The sequence below is a fragment of the Geotrypetes seraphini genome, chromosome 6 (assembly GCF_902459505.1).
Source record: "Geotrypetes seraphini chromosome 6, aGeoSer1.1, whole genome shotgun sequence".
In the NCBI taxonomy this organism is placed as follows: domain Eukaryota; kingdom Metazoa; phylum Chordata; class Amphibia; order Gymnophiona; family Dermophiidae; genus Geotrypetes; species Geotrypetes seraphini.
This window is the reverse complement of record NC_047089.1, coordinates 245,811,576-245,831,821: the sequence shown is the minus strand read 5'-3', so window position 1 is coordinate 245,831,821 and position 20,246 is coordinate 245,811,576. Positions and strand designations below refer to the sequence as shown.

Sequence of the window (20,246 nt, the reverse complement as noted above, 5' to 3'; positions counted from 1 at the left end):
CCTCTGCCTCAACTAATTTATATGAAAGTCAGAAATAAGCTAATAAAAAATAACTTTATTTTCTATACCGCCAACACCCAAAGGCAGAAGCAGTCAAATATGATGACGATGATGCTTTAACCCTTTCAGGACCAAGGGACATATTTGTCCCATAACTTTAAAATCCTATAAATTTTGATTGGGATAGTCTACAGTTCTAAATTTGATATGTACGGATTCCATAGGATACTGCCTTTATGTAAACAAACTGGTTCCGACATTCATTCATTAGCGTCGTTGCCAGATTGACGAGAAGATTCACTTGCCACACTGTCCATAAGCCAGAAGTTTGATTTAAAAAAAAAAAAAAAAAAAATGATATTTCACAAAAAAAATCAATTTTTTGGCATCTGCAAGCCCTTTTGACCATAAAAAATGTCGTCAAAACCACAAAAATTGGCCTATGATCCTTATGGTCCTGAAAGGGTTAAACCCAAAGATAAAATTACTGAGGTTAAGCTTGACTACTGAGCCCTAAGCTCACGGTGGGGGTCTTTCAAGGACGTACCTGCAGGTGTCGGGGTGAAATATCTTCTGTTTCTGGAAGCAGCTGTCCAGGCTTTCCCTGCACTCGCAGGTGCAGTTTTCAGGGTTAAGGATGTGATTCCTGGGGCAGGTGCGTCTGCAAACACACTGGCAGGAATCCTCCACGAACTCCATGTAGGTTCCACAAATGGCTAGTTCTGCAGGATGAGAGGAAAGAGGAGGGGGGGTCAAGTGTCAAATTCAAAAGAACATTCTGGTTTTGGAAGATTATTTTAGGAACTTAAGATCAGGCTCCATTAGAATCTTGTGACCGGGGCAGGGGTCGTGTAGAAACCCCAGCGTGACCTGAGGAGCCCTTTTTAAGGTATAAGTAGGGTTACTATAGGACTCCAGAAAAAAGGAGGATGGGTTGAGACATCCGGGTTTTACTTAAAACCCGGATGTCTCAATCCATCCTCCTTTTTCTGGGATACTATGGGCCAATTATTGAACTGCTGGTCCTGCCTACTTCCTGCTTCCGCGAAGGCAGGACCCAACAGAGAGGACGGCCTGACACCGGCAGAGCAGTGAAGTTCCCGGACCATTTAGAAGAGGTGGGCCTGTTGGCATGAGGGAGTAGGCATCCTCTTGCCAGCTTCTACAATGAGGTACGGGGGAGGGGCTGGGGGGGGTTGCTTGAGCTGGAGGAGGGTTCTGAGCTGACCCTTCCAGCCCTCCAAGGCTGTCCTTTGGGGTCTTGGTGATGGGGTGGTGGGAAGGGGGATCTTCGTGTAGGGTAGGGGGTGCCGGAGGGAGACTCGGGGGGGGGGGAGTGCTGGGAGGGTTCAGGTGGCCCAGATGAATAACCAGGTTGCTGATGCAGGAGGGAGTGGGCATCCCTCTTGTCTCTCTGGGTGCGTCGCTGTTGTTCGGGGTGTTCAGGGACCTGCGGTTGTCATCGGGGAGGGGGGATGGTGGTGTGTGACGGCACATCATTGGGAGAAGGGGGCGGCTCGATTCACACTTTTTTTTTTAATGGGGCAGATATTGTGCATGTGTAACATATGCATAGCATCTATGTCCATTAAAAAAAAAAAAAAAAAAAAAAAAAGATATATTAACTTCAGGACAGGTACGTCAGTTGCTTTTCTCGGATTGCTAAAAGCGATCCCTTTTTTTTTGTGCCTCACGAAGCCATGTTAGAGCATCAATTGCTCTGCTAGTTTACACAGCATTTCAATATTAATGACCTAATTTGCATGGCTGGATTGGAGAATGAGCGACCGTGCAGAAAACCATTTTGTGCAATTCCGATCGTCGCTAAACAACTCAAAACCGGTTTAGCAACGATCGCTGACTTTAGTGAATCTAGAGCTAGGTTTCTTCATGAATTAGATTCACAGCTTCTAAAAGGAGCCAAAGTGTCAGGTAAGTGTGTCTCAATCCCTCTCTCTAGTGTTCAAAAGCCCAATTTCTTCTTTCTTTATCTTTACTTCAAGCTTTCTTGGGCCTAGGTTCACTAACCTCACGGATCCGATCCGATCCATGGGCGATCTGATTTGTGAGGTGGCCGGGCGCCCGATTTACAACGCGTCTGCATGCTAATTAGGCCGATTAGAGGCACGCCCCAAACCGACCACACGGATCGCTGAAGAGTGATCCCGACTAGAGAATGACACGGGGAAAAATTCTGTCCCCTTCACCGCCCAATCCCTAGACCACCATCCTCTGCACCGCCCCGTCCCCGCTGTCCCTTTCACCGCCCCGTCCCCATCTCTGCCGTCCCCTTCACCACCCCGTCCCCGTCCCCATCTTCAGCGTCGTCTCCTCTCCATCCCCCCACCCCCAGCACCCTTCACGCGGTCCAGCAGCTCCCTCCCGCCGGCCAGCCGTGCATTACCCTCCTTTTCCCTTACCTTTTCTTCTTAAAATGGCGATTTCTATAAGGCTACGAGCTGTATTACAGCCGGAGCCTTGAAACCGTGTTGGGTTGTCTGCTAGAAGTCTCCTCCGATGCAACCGGAAACAGGAAGTTGCGTCAGAGGAGACTTTTACCAGCAGGTAATGCAAAGCGACTTCAAGGCTCCGGCTGTAATACAGCTCCTAGCCTTATAGAAATTGCCATTTTAAGAAGAAAAGGTAAGGGAAAAGGAGGGAGGTAGATGCATGGACGGACGGCGGGTGAGAGTGGGATGCCGGTTCGAACGCTCGGTCACCGCGCGTTCAAGATTGTTCGCCGCCCCGTGCTACCATTCACCGCTCCATGGGGCGGTGAATGGCCTTGTCCCCGAACTTGCGGTGACCATTTTTTTGGGTCACCGTTTTGACGGGTTACCTGTGGCTAAACGCGGCTAGCCGCGGGTAACCGCCACCATGTCATTCTCTAATCCCGACGCATGCGCAGACCATCTTCTTTGCCTGTAGATGCTCTGCGCATGCTTACAGAGCTGGAAACTTTTTACTTGGCAAGTCTGTGGTTTTAACCCGCTTTAAACCCGCGGGTAAAGCTACAGGTTCGCACTGCGGGGAAGGGCGAGAAGGAGAGTCGGGGCAGAGAGCAGGGTTTTTGCACAAGCGACTAGTCTGCAGCAGTCGCATGTTTTTGGATCGGCCAGCCCAGTCGGTGTGCCTGAATTTTTTTTAGTGAATCGAGGCCCTTCCTATTTTGCATGCTGTTTCCCCTCATTTGCATGCGCGGATCGGATACAGAGCGGATACGCTCGGGAAGAAGGTTAGTGAATCGGGTTGGGGTCGCGACGTGGTCGGGACATGATCGATGGGCTTGGTGAATCTAGGCCTTGGTTCTTTGCTTCATCTGTCTTATACTCTTCATCTGTAATCTTCTCCCTCTTAAACTGTCTTAAGATAAAGCAAATGGAGACAGTCTGCTTCCCTGTATGTGTGTGCTTTTGGTATCAGCCTGCCTCGTCAGAATACCTAAAAATTAGGTGTCAGGTCAAAAGCGCGCCGGGACAAAGGCGCGCCCAGACAATTGAGTGCAGCGCGGAGGCGCGCGCCGCTCAAAATTACTGTTTTTAGGGCTCCGACGGGGGGGGGGTGTGGGGGGGAACCCCCCACTTTACTTAATAGACATCGCACCGCGTTGTGGGGCATTGTGGGGGGTTTGGGGGTTGTAACCCCCCACATTTTACTGAAAACTTCACTTTTTCCCTGTTTTTAGGGAAAAAGTTAAGTTTACAGTAAAATGTGGAGGGTTACAACCCCCCAAACCCCCCACAACGCCGGCGCGATGTCTATTAAGTAAAGTGGGGGGGTTCCCCAACAAAACCCTCCGTTGGAGCCCCTAAAAACAGTAATTTTGAGCAGCATGCGCCTCCGCGCTGCGCTCAATTGTCCGGGCGCGCCTTGGTCTTTCGCGCCGTTGTCTATGAACCAAAAATCATAGGCTCCTCTTTTGGAGTTCTGTGGCTTCAACTATCTTACACAGCTCAAACAACAATTCTCACACAAACCACCTTCATCCCAGTCTTCCATAAAGTTAAAGTTACCTCCTGAATTTATGTCAATTCCGAGAATCTGTCCTTTTCCTCTAAAAATCAAATAAACGTCAGCTTTCTCTCATGACAGTCTCAGACAATTTCCTCAAAAGTTCTCTTCTTCAAAAATATTTTCTCCCTTTTGCCCTTTTTTTTGGCACATTAATAACTAATAATAGGAGACGTTTTTATTGCCCTCTTTTTTTTTTTTTTTCAAGCTACCAAACTTTCTTTGTCTTCTTTCTCAGAGATAATGTATTTTCACAAAATTTAAAACACCACCACCAAACCTGCTTTGGTGTATCCCAGTGGTCTCCAACTCCAACCCTTTGCAGGGCCACATTTTGGATTTGTAGGTACTTGGAGGGCCTTAGAAAAAATAGTTACCGGTAATGTCTGCTCTGGACCCAGACACTGCAGGCACCAATTGTGTGGGTCCGTTAGAGAGATCGGGCGTGCACACCGCTGGCACTTCTTGAAGCCCGGTTGGGGGGGCATGAAGGGAAACACGGCCTCCGCAAAATCAAACCCGGAGGTCTGTATGATTACAACAGGCCCCGCCGGGGCCGGTTGAAGAAACAAAGAAAAAATTAGATAAAATTTTTTTTTTTTTTTTTTAAAGTAGAAAAAAGGAATCCAAAAGGGAAAATGAGAAAAAAGATCAAAAAAAGCGCGAGCGGGAAGGCAAAAAGAGAGATTTCAACAGCCGTTGAAAGCACACGCGTCTTCTTCGCTCCGCGGAAACGAAGAAACTGGGGACCACGCACTCCTCCGTCGGGCGGGAAGGCACTCGCGCATGCGCGGTGCGGCCAACTAGAACTTTCTAGTTAAAAAGGTCCGTACCGGGGCTCCGTCGGTGACGTCACCCATACGTTAAGAATATGCTGCCTGCTTGTCCTGGGATAATGTCTTATTAAAGAAATGAAAATTTTGCATGAGGTAAAACTCTTTAGCTATAAATGACAATATTATTATTAAGACTTAGCCAAAAGAAAAGATTTATGAACTATAAAGAGATATATGATCAAGAAACTTTTATTTTACTTTTGTGATTATGATAAACATACCGAGAGCCTCAAAATAGTATCTGGCGGGCCGCATGTGACCCCCGGGCCGTGAGTTTGAGGGTGTCAGGTCAAAAGCGCGCCGGGACAAAGGCGCGCCCAGACAATTGAGCGCAGCGCAGAGGTGCGCGCCGCTCAAAATTACTGTTTTTAGGGCTCCGACGGGGGGGCGTGGGGGGGAAACCCCCCCACTTTACTTAATAGACATCGCGCCGCGTTGTGGGGGGGGTGTTTTTAGGGAAAAGTTAAGTTTACAGTAAAATGTGGAGGGTTACAACACCCCAAACCCCCCCTAACGCAGTCGCGATGTCTATTAAGTAAAGTGTGGGGGTTCCCCAACAAAACCCCCCGTCGGAGCCCCTAAAAACTGTAATTTAGAGCGGCGCGCGCCTCCGCGCTGCGCTCAATTGTCCGGGCGCGCCTTTGTCTTTCGCGCCGTTGTCTATGAACCGAGTTTGAGACCACTGGTGTATCCTATACAGAAATTAGTTCAGATTCTTTTTCCTTAAAACTTCAGTTCCCCATAAAAGTTTCCTCAGTCTGTTACCCGAGTTCAGCTTTCTTCAGAAAACGCAATTTTAAAATCATCTAATTTGCTTCTCCTATGTTATCACCCCACAAACACTATTACATTTCTTTATTCTCACTTTCAAACTCTGCACCTTTCCTCACAACCCCTTTCTCACACACAGAGCAGCATGGGCTTCCTCTCGCTCTGTAATTTCAGCTCGGTTCCTTTCTGGATTTGTGCGGCTCAATCACCGCTGAATTTTAAATTAATTAATAGAAATATGTATGGAAAATCATAATTGTGAATTTAATCGTAATGCATATCTATTTGTTTTGTACTAGAGAATGACACGGGGAAAAAATCTGTCCCCGTCACCGCCCCGTCACCGGCCCACCATCCTCTGCACCGCCCCGTCACCGCCGTTCCCTTCACCGCCCCGTCACCGTCACCGCCATCCCTTTCACCGCCCCGTCACCGCCACTGCCATCCCATTCACCGCCCCGTCACCGTCCCTGCTGCATCCATATAAGCCTTTCCGACTTCATCCCCTTGGCCCAGAATCATTTTCCCTTTCACTCCCTCCTTACAATTTGAGCCCGGAACACTAGCGATCGCACGGTCCCCGCAGCCACTACCTGCCTGCCCAATCGATCCTAGTGTTTAGCCAGCTCTCTCCCTTCTCCTCACCTTAGTTTATAGGTTTTCTTTTTCGGCGACCTGCACGCTTTCCCAAAGAGCCGCGCACGCGTGGCTGCTCAGTGTTCAATCTTCTGCTCTGCTGCAACTTCCTGTTTCCGGTTGCGTCAGAGCAGAAGATCGAAACTGAGCAGCAGCGGGTGCACGGCTCTCTGATAGCGTGCGGGTCGCCGAAAAAGAAAATCTACAAACTAAGGTGAGGAGAAGGGAGAGAGCTGGCTAAACACTAGAATCGATAGGGCAGGCGGGTGTGAGCTGCGGGGACCGCGCGATCCTTCATGCCTCACTGCGGGGAATAAGACCATTCACCGCCCCGTGGGCGGTGAATGGCCTTGTCCCCGTCGCCGCAGCGACTGCTAGTTTTCTTCCCCGTTTTCGGCGGGTGACCCGCGGCTAAAATGCGGTGGCCACGGGTAAACCGCCACCGTGTCATTCTCTATTTTGTACTATTATATATTTACTTGCTTCCTTCAATAAAATGTTATTACATATAAGGGAAGGGGGTGAAAGGGGGGAATCGGATTTGTTTTATAAAATATTTGGAGGAATGATAGTATTTAATGGAATATATGGATTTGAATTTTCAAAAATCCATGAAATTATTTGTAATGAATATTTATTTGTATTATATCATTGTTTTACTTTGATCCTTCAATAAAAATGTTTGAAAGTAAAATCCCTTGTTTTTACATTTTAATCACTGAATTCAAGTATACTAGCACTCGGAATCATCATTCTCTCAAAATATTACAATATTTAACTTGCAGGAATTTTATTTTTAACTTTCGGCAACTTCAGCAATGTCTGGGCTCTTACAACGTTTTTGCACCTCCAGCACCCCTGCCGATCGCCTAAAACATTTTACATGGAACAGCACCCAGCTACCTAAACAACAGAATACACCGTAACCTCTCACACAGATTAAGGAGAACTCAGAGCCTATTCACTCACCCCCCTCTCAAAGGAACACGACGAAAGAAACTATATGACAGCCTTTTAGCGACACAGGCAGCAAAGATCGATACTACCATCACCAATCTACTGACCAAATCAATAGACACTAAAGTATTCCGAAAAGAAATCAAAACTCATCTCTTCAAAAAACACTTCCCATCATCATAACCTCACAAAAGTATTAGAAAATGCTCTCATGACCACCCTACCACCACCACCAGCAACACCTGAATCCGGACAGTATTATCTCTATTCGTCTAAACAATAGAATCCGGACAATATTATCTCTATTTGTCAAAACAACCTATCACTAGCTACTATCTGCTATCAATTTCTCCTGGAAAAGTCCAGAATAACAATTGTAACTTGACGCATTCTTGATTACATGTACTACAATGATACTGGAAATGTCCAGTCTTCTAACTTGTAATCCGCTTAGAACCGCAAGGCACAAGCGGAATAGAAATCACTAATGTAATGTAATGTAATGTAAATTGAATAAAATTATAGTTTCATATCTTTACGCAGGAGTTGGTCTTCTTGCTCAGGGGCAACGTGTGGGCAGAGGAGAGACGGAGTTGTCATGGACCAGCACACATTAACCCCTTTTGCGGAGCACGTGTAACTTTGCATATTGGCCATTTGTACGCTTTTGGGGCTGGTTCTGTGAACTTATTTTATAAGGGAAGGAAGGAGGAGTGGCTTAGTGGTTAGAACCTCAGCACCCTGCGGTTGTGGGTTCAAATCCCGCGCTGTTCCTTGTGACCCTGGGCAAGTCACTCAATCCTCCATTGCCCCAGGCACGTTAGATAGTTTGTGAGCCCACTGGGAAAGATAGGGAAAATGCTTGAGTACCTGATTGTAAACCGCTTAGACCAGTGTTCTTCAACCACCGGTCCATGGACCAGGGCCGGTCCACAGATATTTCCTGCCAGTCCACAGGGCCGAAAACTTGGCCTCACCTACCAATCATTGCAGTGTTCAAAAAGGATTTTTAATTTAACTTTAATTTAAATTTTTAATTTAACTTTAATTTAATTTAATAGTGACTGTTCCAGTCACTATTCAAAGTTAAGTCTTTTTTCATAACTATAAAATTCATGGAAGCATTTATATTTTCAGCATAGCTTTTTAGCTGGCATATTAAAAGGTACTTTAAATTAAAAATCCTTTTCGAACACCGCAATGATTGGTAGGTGAGGCCAAGTTTTCAGCCTTCATGTCTCTGAGCAGAGTTCTAAATTAAAAAAAAAAAAAAAAGTTTCTTAAGTGTATTGATGAACTAGCAGTGACTTTATTTTTGTTCTATTGACCTCTTCAGCCACTTGACAGTAATTTTGATTTGAATGAGTTACCCCTGCATATCTTTTTTGACTTAGTCCACAGGGCCAGCACGTGCATCAGGCCCAAAACAGTGTTCTTCAACCTCCGGTCCACGGTGCGATCGATGCGGCGTTATCTTTGAGCCAGCTCCCTCTTCCTCACTGATTCAGTGCACAAAGCCACAGGCAGTGGCTCCTACGCGCGTCCTGCGCCTGAACCGGAAGCCTTCTCTCTGACGTCGCAACGTCAGAGGGAAGGCTTCCAGATGAGGCACGGGACGTGCAAGGTGCAATTAGTACTATTATGGGGGCGGGGTCTGGGGTGGAGATTGGGTAGAGATGGGCGGGGTCTGGCCCACGACTTAGCCCCGTGTTCTTCAACCGCCGGTCACAGACCGATGCCGGTCCACAGAATAATTATTTTATTTCTGCCGGTCCATAGGTGTAAAAAGGTTGAAAAACACTGGCTTAGACAACTGATAGGCAGTATATAAATGTCTAAAATAAATAAATAAACAGGTGCCTACGTTGCCTTTTTGGACTTCTTCCTTAGGCACTCTTATACAAAGGGACCCAAAGAGGGCAGAGGAAATATTTATTTATTCATTCATTCAATTTTCTCTACTGTTCTCCTAGAGGAGCTCAGAACGGTTTACATGCATTTATTCAGGTACTCAAGCAATTTCCCCTCTCACAATCTATCTAATGTACCTGAGGCAATGGGGGGATTAAGTGACTTGCCCAGGGTCACAAGGAGCAGCATGGGTTTGAACCCACAACCTCAGGGGGCTGAGGCTGTAGCTCTAACCACTGCATCTCTCTAGAAATCAAAATGTAGCAAACGTGAGCCACCTATAGGACAATCAAATCATTGTGACATCACTGATGAGGTTGGCTCTTATTGGTGGAATGAGGCATTATGATGTCACAATCTCAGCTCTGGTTCCCAGAGACAGAAACTTTTCACATTATTTAGTTTTCTCTGCTCAGAAGGGTTTACATGAATTTATTCAGGTACTCAAGCATTTTTTCCTTGTCTGTCCTGGTGGGCTCACAATCTATCTAATGTACCTGGGGCAATAGGGGGATTAAGTGACTTGCCCAAGGTCACAAGGAGCAGCATGGATTTGAACCCACAACCTCAGGGTGCTGAGACTGTAGCTTTTAACCACTGCTCCACACTCTCCCCTATGAGATTACCTTCCCGGCGCCTGTTCATCGGATACGCTTTCTCTGCCACACATTCACATCTTCTGTTGTCCCATATCCAGCCAGTGGCGCAATGCTTATTGGTTTGTGGGCAACTGAAATGAGAGAAATAATTCAATGTATGGAAAACCATTGCTTTTGACAGTAACAAAGCCTTCATATACCTTGAAGTAGCCATGAGAAGAGCAAAGAACCAGCAGAGAAAGCTAGTGGTGGCACCCCTCCCCCGCTCTCTTCTCCATCCCCCCTCTCCTTCTCTGCCCCCAACCCCATGCACGCCCCTTTCCTTCCCCTATACCTCTTCAAAACTTCCCTGGCACGAGCAGCATCACCAACTTGCTGCCCGCACCGGTTTTCTCTCTGACGCCACTTCCTAGGGGCGGGACCCTGAAGTGATGTCGGAGGGAGAGCCGATGCTGGCGAGAGCAGCAGATTGGAGTTGCTTCTCGTGCCCGTGGAGAGCCAGAGGTACGGTGAGGAGGGGGGAGAAGTGAAGGCACGCGCATGGCGGGGGGAGGAGTGAGAAGGAGTGGAGGAGAGAGAAGGAGGGGTGCTGGTGCCCCCCAAAAGACAGCGTCCAGGGCGGACCACCCCGCCCTCCCCCCTTTCAACACCATTGAGCTTACCCAATTTTCCAAGTGCACAGTCTCTCCTACTGTGTGTTATAGTGTCATGCAACTGTATTCCTAGTAGAGAATGACACGGTGACAAAATTCATCACCGTTCCCGTCCCCACGGATAACCGCGGGAGCCCATCTTCATGTCATTCTTTAAAGAGAGAGGGAAGAATCAGAGTATGAATGGCCACAACCACTGACCCACAAGCTTTGCTTTGAAGAATGCTGGTGTAGAAGGACTGAGGTTGAGATAGACACTGAAGAATGACAGTCTCTGGTCTCCAGAGCAGATATTGTGATGTCATAATGCCTCATTCCACCAGTGCCTAAGAGCCAATCACATCAGTGATGTCACAATGGCTTCATTATCCTTGGCTCACATAAGAATCAGAGTATGAATGGCCACAACCACTGACCCACAAGCTTTGCTTTGAAGAATGCTAGTGTAGAAGGACTGAGGTTGAAACAGACACTGAAGAATGACAGTCTCTGGTATCCAGAGCAGATATTGTGATGTCATAATGCCTCATTCCACCAGTGCCTAAGAGCCAATCACATCAGTGATGTCACAATGGCTTCATTATCCTTGGCTCACATAAGAATCAGAGTATGAATGGCCACAACCACTGACCCGCAAGCTTTGCTTTGAAGAATGCTGGTGTAGAAGGACCGAGGTTGAAATAGACACTAGAAAATGACATGGGATTATTTCCTGTGGGGACGGTAACGGTGATGAATTTTGTCACCATGTCATTCTCTAATTCCTAGGTTGCTACACATATACCCAGTCCTCAGGGCCCACCTAGCTAGTCAGGTTTTCAGGATACCCACAATGAATATTCATGAGATTTGCATACAGTGTGGGTAGTGTATGCAAATTTCTCTCATACGTATTCATTGTGGGTATCTTGAAAAAGTGTGCCCCTGAGAACTGGGTTGAGAGCCCCTGACCTAGATACACATTTTGGCAATTTCTTAGCACCAGGGTACAAAACACGGAAGCAGGACTGCTGAGCTTCTGCCTAAAAGAATATTCCTCTTTCTAGGGTCAGGGTTACACGTGTTGGGGCCCAACGCACATATTCAGCATGAGGCCGAAGAGCCCACCAGCAGGCTGTATCTCCTACAGCTTCAGGTAGGTTTGGGTCTCCTTGTGGCGTTGGGGGGGGGGGGGGGGTCTAACACAATCTTCCTGTTTGAAGCTCCGTAATGCTGGCCCTGCCTGTTTTTAAAATGACATGCCTTTAGGTCTCTTTCCCAGGACTCGTGCGAGAGAACCAAAGCAGACTTTCTTTTTTTTGAATAGTTGGGTTTTGATTTCTTGACGAAAAGGTTTGATAACAACAAACGACTTCAAATCTTTTCGTCAAGAAATCAAAACCCAACTATTCAAAAAAATGTATCCAGATGTTCTAACTCTAACCCTGGAGTCCCCTCCGTGTATAATTCCCTCAACTGTAATTCATCAATCTTCTTGTAATTCTCCTGGAAATGTCCAGATGTCTCTTTTGTAATCCGCCCAGAACTGCAAGGTACGGGCGGAATAGAGGTCAGTAATGTAATGTAACGTCTGATATTTAGAAACAAAGCAAAGTCTGTATTAAATTGCAAAAGGAAAGAAAATAATAATAATTTATTTCTTATATACTGCTATACCGTGAAGTTCGAAGCGGTTTACAATAAAGATACATTTGACAGTACAAGGGATGCAAGTGGTTTATATTAAAGATTCATTTTGTCAGTACATGGGATACAAGTGGGTTACCATAAAGATACATTTAGTCAGTACATGAGATTCAAGGTGGAAAGTATAAAAGATGAACCGACGATGGTGCTACAGAATCCATAAGTGATTACTGTGAATGGAGACCCTTAACTGGTTACAGATAGCCGACACAACGCTGTTGCTCTCACCTGGAAAATTAAAAAGGGAAGGGAGGGTCAGTAAAGAGCGTGGGGGGGGGGAAGCGTAGAAGAAGGTGGGGGAGGGGTGCCACCGCCACCATTTACCCTCGCTACGCCACTGTGTATGCTTACCATCTTCTTTCCCGTTTAGGTTCCCTTGATTGATTCCTAACACCTTCTTTTTTTTTTTTTTTAAATCTTTATTAAATTTTCAGATCTTACAAAAAGTACATTATAACATACATGTCACAACCATAAGAATTAAGCACTTATAAACATTCAGAAACAGTTTGTCAGTACTCAAAAATACCCCCTCCCTTCCCAACCGTCAAAGAAAAATCAAAGAATCACATAAACATGTACCCCCCCCCCCCCCCCCGTCCAATCCCTGGATGTGCAAATAATATATCAATAAAATAAAACTGCATCAATGGACCCCACACTAATTTGAATATTTTTGTGTTCCCTGATAAATCAGCATTCATTTTTTTCATATTTATACACCGAATATAGATTTGCCCACCAGAATGTGAAATTAAGACGCCTTCTTACAAAATCTAGTCTTTTGATTAGGTCAGTGGCCTCCAACCTTTTCTATGAAAAAAAAAATCCACATGTATGAACAGGGCCGGATTTAGATGAAAAGAGGCCCTAGGCTATTCCACTTATGAGGCCCTTTCACCTCCCATTTTTAAGTTTGTAAATTACATGAGAGATAATAAAATACATCATTACTGTGATATAGATTAATATGTTAAATGAAACATGTTGTTATTGGTACTAACCTTTATAAAAAATGTGACACGGACAATAAATAAAAAAAAGTCGAGAACACTTATTTGGACATTTATTGTCAGCACCATATATAGTACTTGTAACAATAACTAATCAAACATAACACACAACATTGCCCCTTCCTATGTCCATAGTGCCCCCAGTGCGTCCTTCCTCACCTCACCCCTCCTCCGATGCCCGCCTGCCTCCCATCCCCCTTCCATTGAACACCCTCTCATGCCATCCTGCCTGCCTGCCTTCCATTAACCCCCCTCACCCCCCTCCGATGCCAGCCTGCCTGCTTCCCATCCCCCTTCCACTGAAATTCCTCCCCCCCCCCCCCGATGCCAGTCTGGGCCGCCCTGTCCTGACGGATCCACGTTTTGCCTCTCTCCCCGCGGGGCTGGGCTTTGCCCAGCTGTTTCTGGACTGACGTCTTTCCCTCCCCAATCCTCCTCCCAGGGCGAGAAAAAGAAAGGGAGAAGCCGAGTCGGCGCCCCGTTGCGGCAGGAGCCGGTTCCGATCCCAAAGCGTAGAATTTCTCCTTATTTTCGGTTCAGTGTTTTAGTGTTCACTGTTTTTAGAATAGTGTAATTTTAATTTTGCTAACAATTTGAATGTAGGCCCCTCTTGATCTTGAGGCCCTAGGCTGAAGCCTAGTTAGCCTATAGGAAAATCCGGCCCTGTGTATGAATATGAGAAAGCTCCGAGGGCCACCTAAAGACTTCAAGCTTATACATACTACTCAATTTTGTAAACCGTCTTGACCTGCTTGCTCAGATCGGGTATTAAACATTAAAAATGAATGCGAACTAGTGGCTTTGCAACCTCGGAGAGATTCTCAGCAGTTGCTGTCCTCATGGCGCCCTCGTTTGGCGTCTCCGTCTCCTCTGGTGCGGCTGATTCCCCGGGTTGTGCAAAGCTCGGAGCTCCAGGAATGCCAATTTAGAGTTCTTCATAGGGGATAAGTTTCCCAGAAACAGGCCTTCCGTTTTGGGTGTGCTACTAGGCCCAAAGGCCTTAAATGTTACCGAGTTGATAACTCTTTGGCGCACGGCTTTGTGATCTTGTGCAAGATTAACGCCTTTTGGCTAGATGTCTGTATGTACCTCCAACATCCTGGGAACTGGGTTGAGGAACAGAAAGTTAAATTATTGGATTGCATTGGGCTTGGTGTCTGTTTTGAAACGTTTGATTTTGTTTCTTGGCTTGGCTTCTCTTTCGAAACATTTGATTGTGCTTTTGCACTTGATTTGTTTCCTCACCTACACCTTGGGACACCGACAGTGAATGCACATGAGAGATTTGCATACATTGCCTTTGTTTTATGCATACACCTCCCAGGTGCCTTTGTGATGGATGTCCGGAAAATGCCAAAGTGAGCTGCATCAAGGGTCATAAATATCTCCGAGGCATTAACGTACAAGAGGTGAGCCATTTTCAAATGAAGGAAAACTCCAGAATAAGAAGGCATAGAATGAAATTAAGAGGCGATAGGCTCAGGAGTCATCTAAGGATATACTTTTTTACAAAAAGGGTGGAGGATGCGTGAAATAGTCTTCCAGTAGAGGTGGTGGAGACAAAGATTCTTTCTGAATTCAAGAAAGCATGGGACAGGCACGTGAGATCTCTTAGGGAGAGGAGGAGATAGCAGTTGCTACCGATTGGCAGACTGAATAGGCCATTTGGCCTATATCTGTTGTAAGAACATAAGAACATAAGCAATGCCTCCGCTGGGTCAGACCTGGGGTCCATCGTGCCCAGCAGTCCGCTCACGCGGCGGCCCAACAGGTCCAGGACCTGTGCAGTAAACCTCTATCTATACCCTTCTATCCCCTTTTTCAGCAGGAAATTGTCCAATCCTTTCTTAAACCCCGGTGCCAAGGTATATCCTGGGGACTGGGTTACGGAACAAAATTACCGGATTGCCTTTGGTTTGGAACCATTTGATTATGTTTTTGTAATGTGTATTTGGCTTGATTTGTTTCTTTTCCTACTCCTCGAGACACATGAGAGCTTTGCATGCGTTACCTTTGTTATATGCAAACCTCCCACGTGCCTTCGTGATGGATGTCCAGAAAACCAGAATGCCAAGGTACGTCCCGGGAACTGGGTTGTGGACCTCTGCCTCAGCCCCAGTCAGAAAATGATCAGTGTAACTCCCCTCACTGTCTGTTGCTCCACAGCAGTGCTTAGCAAACTGGTGGGGGCACAGAGGCTGTAATTTGTAAGTGCCACGGTGACCTGGTGCTTGGGGTTGTTGATGCCTGAATTGTATTTTGTTTCTAGTTTTCATTTTAATTTATTTTTCATATACATGGAGGGCTATTTTTGATAGGATGTCTTAGTCCGACTTTGAACATTTCCTGCAAGATGCGCAAAGCCGGAGGCGGACAAACGGCCATCTTTTGAAACCAGCAAAATCGTTAGACATCCAATTTTGGGGGGGGGGAAATCGCCTTATTAGGTGTCTTGGCCACCAGGATGTCCAATCTTAGGATGCCCCAACTTTGTCATTTTTGACCAGAAAATGTCCAAGTTCAAAACGTCCAAATCCAGACCATTTGGACATGGGAGGGGCCAGCATTGTAACGGACTGGCCACACGGACATCCCAACAGAGCAGAGGGCATTGGATGTACATCTCACCAGATACCCCTTATAATTTATGCCAAGCCCTCCAAAACTCCCCCCAAACCCACTAAACCCACCTGTCTTGAAAAGCTAATTAGGCATAATAAAACTGTCCGGCAAAGAGAAATACGAGTTTGCACTGCCCTCGGGTCTAGGGTGCCCTACACATAATGTAAATCCCAGCAATTCAGACATTTGCAATCTTATTGGAAAGTATGAGACCAGAGAATATCTGAAATGTATCTCATTATAAAAATTAAAGAATAATATATGGCAAGCTGTATAGAATAATGGACTAATAATTATGCACAAATATCTCTGCAAATATATCAGCACACAGTTAGTAATTATGTAATCACTCTATTAATCTTTATTGATTTTTAATCTAAAACAGTGTCATACAAATGAACAAACAGTAGGTATTACATACATTACACTAATCTAATCTAATCCTTAGGTTTGTATACCGCATCATCTCCACGTTCGTAGAGCTCGACGCGGTTTACAGTAGGAGAAATAGGAAGGAACTACAACAGAGGGTTAGAGGTAGAAGTGTGAAGAAAATTTACAGGACTTGGGATGTCAAGATATAAGAGTTTCCTTGATTCCTAAGTTGGAGGGAGACTTACATTTTTTGAGAAAAGCCAGGTTTTCAGATGTTTGCGGAAAACTTGGAGAGAGCTCAAGTTCCGAAGAGGGGAGGTAAGGTTGTTCCAGAGCTCAGTGATTTTGAAGTGGAGGGAGGTCCCTTTTAGCGAGGGGAAGGATAGTTTTAATTTGTGAGAGGATCTGGTGGTATTAGGGTTTGAGGAATTCCAAGAAAGAGGGATAAAGGGAGGGAGGATACTGGGTAGGATTTTGAAAGTTAAACAGGCGCATTATCTTTTACTAAGGTGCGCTAGCGTTTTTAGTGCATGCAGCAGATTAGCATGTGCGCTAATCCTGCGCTATGCGGCTAGAACTAACGCCAGCTCAATGCTGGCGTTAGCGTCTAGCGTGTGCTATTCCGCGTGTTAAAGCCCTAACGCAGCTTAGTAAAAGGAGCCCTAGGGAATCGGAAAAGGAGGACGGCCCATCAGAGTGAGCTCAGAGGCAGTGCTTCTGACGAGAGGACGGCCCCTGAAGGACCCCAACGTGTGCGGCCAAAGGAGCCGTCGTCCTGCCTTGAGGTTAGCCCGTTCGTCGGAGGGACGCCATTGTGTGTGGCGAGAGGCTGTCGGGTAGTTGTTTGGGCTTGCAAGTCATACTTGCAAGTCATGCCATACTTTCCCGGCATCGAATGGGAGGGCTGCGGTCGGCCCGCATCGGAGGTTCATTGTGCCGGCTGCATCTCTTTGGGCTCCTTTTACAAAGGTGCGTTAGGGCCTTAAGGCGCGGAATAGCGCGCACTAGACCTTAACGCCAGCATTGAGCTGGCGTTAGTTCTAGAAGCGTAGCGTGGGTTTAGCGCACGCTAAAATCCTGCGTGCGCTAAAAACGCTAGCGCACCTTAGTAAAAGAAGACCTTTGTCTTCACTGGACTGGAGTAAAATTTGGACCGAGTTTATTTTACTTTAAATTTATAATCTGTAATTGCCTGCTACTTGATTTTGGTTTCTATTTCTTCTTTTTCTTAAAATGTAGTCTTTGTCTTCATCGTCACTGAATTTACCTCTATCTTTCCTATTTCAATGGAGTTCCTTTCTTTAATTATTTGCATTGCAAACCGTTTAGGTCTGCGATATGCTAGAGAGGTATAACAAGTCTTACATTACACTTGCGGATCAAGGCGGATTCCAAAAGAAGTTATCTGGCCATTTCTAGAGGGATTGAAGAGTACAGCGGGTTGTTTTAGAGAACTGGGACGAGTCTTGCGGTGTTAGTTTGTCTTCAAGGATTTCTTGAATAGCGTGGTTTTTATTTCTTTTCTGAACGATTTGTTGTCTGGAGTCGTTATCGGTAAATTGTAGAGTCGGTAGTCCAGTTTTGCCGCTTGGGTGGCTAGAAGGCCGTCGTACAGTTGTTGTTTTTTTTTTCGTTTGACGTCTCTGATTGGGGGATGCGAGAACAGTTTGTGGGTTCTCCTATGTCTGTTTGAGGTAGTTTGGATTAAGCGGTATGTTTAGGTAGGCTGGGCTATCTCCGTTTCTGGTTTTAAATAGTAGGTAGTAGAATTTGAATTGTACTCTTGCTTGTATTGGGAGCCAGTGTGAGTTGAGGTATGCCGCCGTAATGTGGTCGTGTTTGCTCAGTGAATAGATAAATCTTAGCGCTGAGTTTTGAACTGTTTGTAGTTCAAGTTTCAAGTTTATTAAAATTTTTGATTAATCGCTTTGTCATTTTTCAAAGCGATGAACATACATATATATAAATAGAGTTAGTTAATATTACAATCTTAAAAACAAAAATTAAAACATTAATTATACATAATAGTAAAAATAAATGTAAAAGAGACAAAAAAACATGACATGACATGAATTTAGGGAAAAAAGGGATAAGAACTACAAAATATAATTAAAAGGAGGTTGGGCAAAAACATAAGGTAGGAATTTATTTTCTTTAAATATTGAATCATTGTGTTCCAGATTAAAAGTTATTAATCAAAAGCGTCTTTGAAAAGGAACGTTTTTAAATTAATCTTAAATTTATCAATATCGTGCTCTTTTCTTAGGAAGATTGGCAAGGAGTTCCACATTTGTGGAGCAGTAACAGAAAAGATGAATTGTCTTCTAGTATTTATAATTTTAAGAGATGGAATTGTCAGTAAATGCTGTTCGTTAGATCGCAAAACTCTATTTGTGGAATAGGGAATCAGGGTTCTATAGATAAAAGCAGGAGTTTTAAACAACATTGCTTTAAAAGTCAATAGACATATTTTATATGTAATTCTATGGGTTACTGGAAGCCAGTGGGCGTTCTTAAGAAGCGGCGTTACATGATCAAATTATTATTATTTTTTTTTATTAATTTAATGGCAGTATTTTGTATTATTTGTAACCGTCTTATTTCATTTTGTGCAATTCCCTTAAAAAGTGCATTGCAATAATCCAATTTGGAAATTATTAATGAATGTATAAGAATATTTAATGATTTAGAACAAAGATATTGCGACAAGGAACGAATTTGGCGGAGTCTATAGAATGAAGATTTGACTATACTGCCTATATGCTCATGAAAGGTTAATTTGCTGTCAAATATAACTCCTAGGATCTTAATACTATTGACTACTTGTAAAGGAATATTTTTTATTGTGATGGGTGCACTGATTTTAGGAGTTTCTTTCCATGGAAAAAGTAATGTTTTATCATGGTTATAGGACAGGGGAGATAGAGTAAGTTGCAGTAGTCTATAAGACCTAGGACTAGGGACTAAACCAAGAGCTGGAATTGTATTCTGTTGAAGAATTTTCGGAACTTGCCTCAAGTTTCTCATGACCGCGAATGATTTTTGTATTGTTTTGTTGATTTGTGGTCAAATAGTACAGCATCCGTCTATCGTCAGATGCTGTACTCTGCAACCATAAACATAAAATATGCATAGTTATCACACAATATATATTCTTATGTAAACAAACTATAATTCCCGATAAAAGAATACAAGCAGCACAGCTGAAATAGTTTGATTGCACACCGATGGTCCCGGAAAAACCATATCCTTAGCAAAGCAAAGATAACTTTATCTAACCCCAACAGAACTTAGAGATAAATCCACTGCCTCACCCTTGGGTCCTGCTAACGTCAGCTCGCATGGTGGGAAATGGGAAAGATTCCACTCTTCTTAAGCTACAAGTGTATAGCAAGCCACAAAAGTCCAGTCAGGATAGGTGTTATGGCACAAGGTATTTTCACTTCAGTAGCAGCCAGAACAATCAGTTGCCCGTACTCTGGAACAACAGGTCATAAATCAGAGATCAAGTTGAGCGGCGTCCCAAACACAAATCGTCTCTCTGTCTTCCTCACTCTCCGAGAGCAGGAACGACCTCGCAGATTCTTCTTCTGCCAGATATTGTCCCTGTAAAGCAAGAGCTCCACAAGCTCAGAACTGGACTCGAGGGTGAAATACTCACGTGGATTAAAAACTGGCTAGAGCATAGGAAACAGAGAATGGGGATAAATGGACAATACTCGGACTGGAAGAACGTCACCAGTGGGGTGCCGCAGGGCCCGGTGCTTGGACCCATGCTCTTCAACATCTTTATAAACGATCTGGATATTGGTACGACGAGTGAGGTGATTAAATTTGCAGACGATATGAAGTTAATCAGAGTAGTGAAGACACAGGGGGATTGCAAAGATCTGCAATGTGATATAATCAGGCTTGAGGAATGGGCATCAACATGGCAGATGAGGTTTAATGTGGATAAGTGTAAAGTGATGCATGTAGGTAACAAAAATCTCATGCACGAATACAGGATGTCTGGGGCGGTACTTGGAGAGACCTCCCAGGAAAGAGACTTGGGAGTTATGATCGACAAGTCGATGAAGCCATCCATGCAATGTGTGGCGGCGGCGAAAAGGGCAAACAGAATGCTAGGAATGATAAAGAAGGGGATCACGAACAGATCGGAGAATGTTATCATGC

At 44.9% G+C, this 20,246-nt stretch overlaps 1 protein-coding gene across 1 annotated transcript in view; it reads right to left on the bottom strand.

Moving 5' to 3' along the window:
• VEGFD (vascular endothelial growth factor D) overlaps positions 1-20,246 on the bottom strand; it is a 110,516-nt gene that overhangs the window by 9,210 nt on the left and 81,060 nt on the right. The window contains exons 5-6 of the mRNA XM_033948651.1: positions 9,749-9,852; positions 548-722 (exon numbers count right to left, since the gene is read on the bottom strand). Of these exons, the coding sequence (XP_033804542.1) occupies positions 548-722; positions 9,749-9,852 (279 nt within the window). The remainder of the gene's footprint in view (positions 1-547; positions 723-9,748; positions 9,853-20,246) is intronic.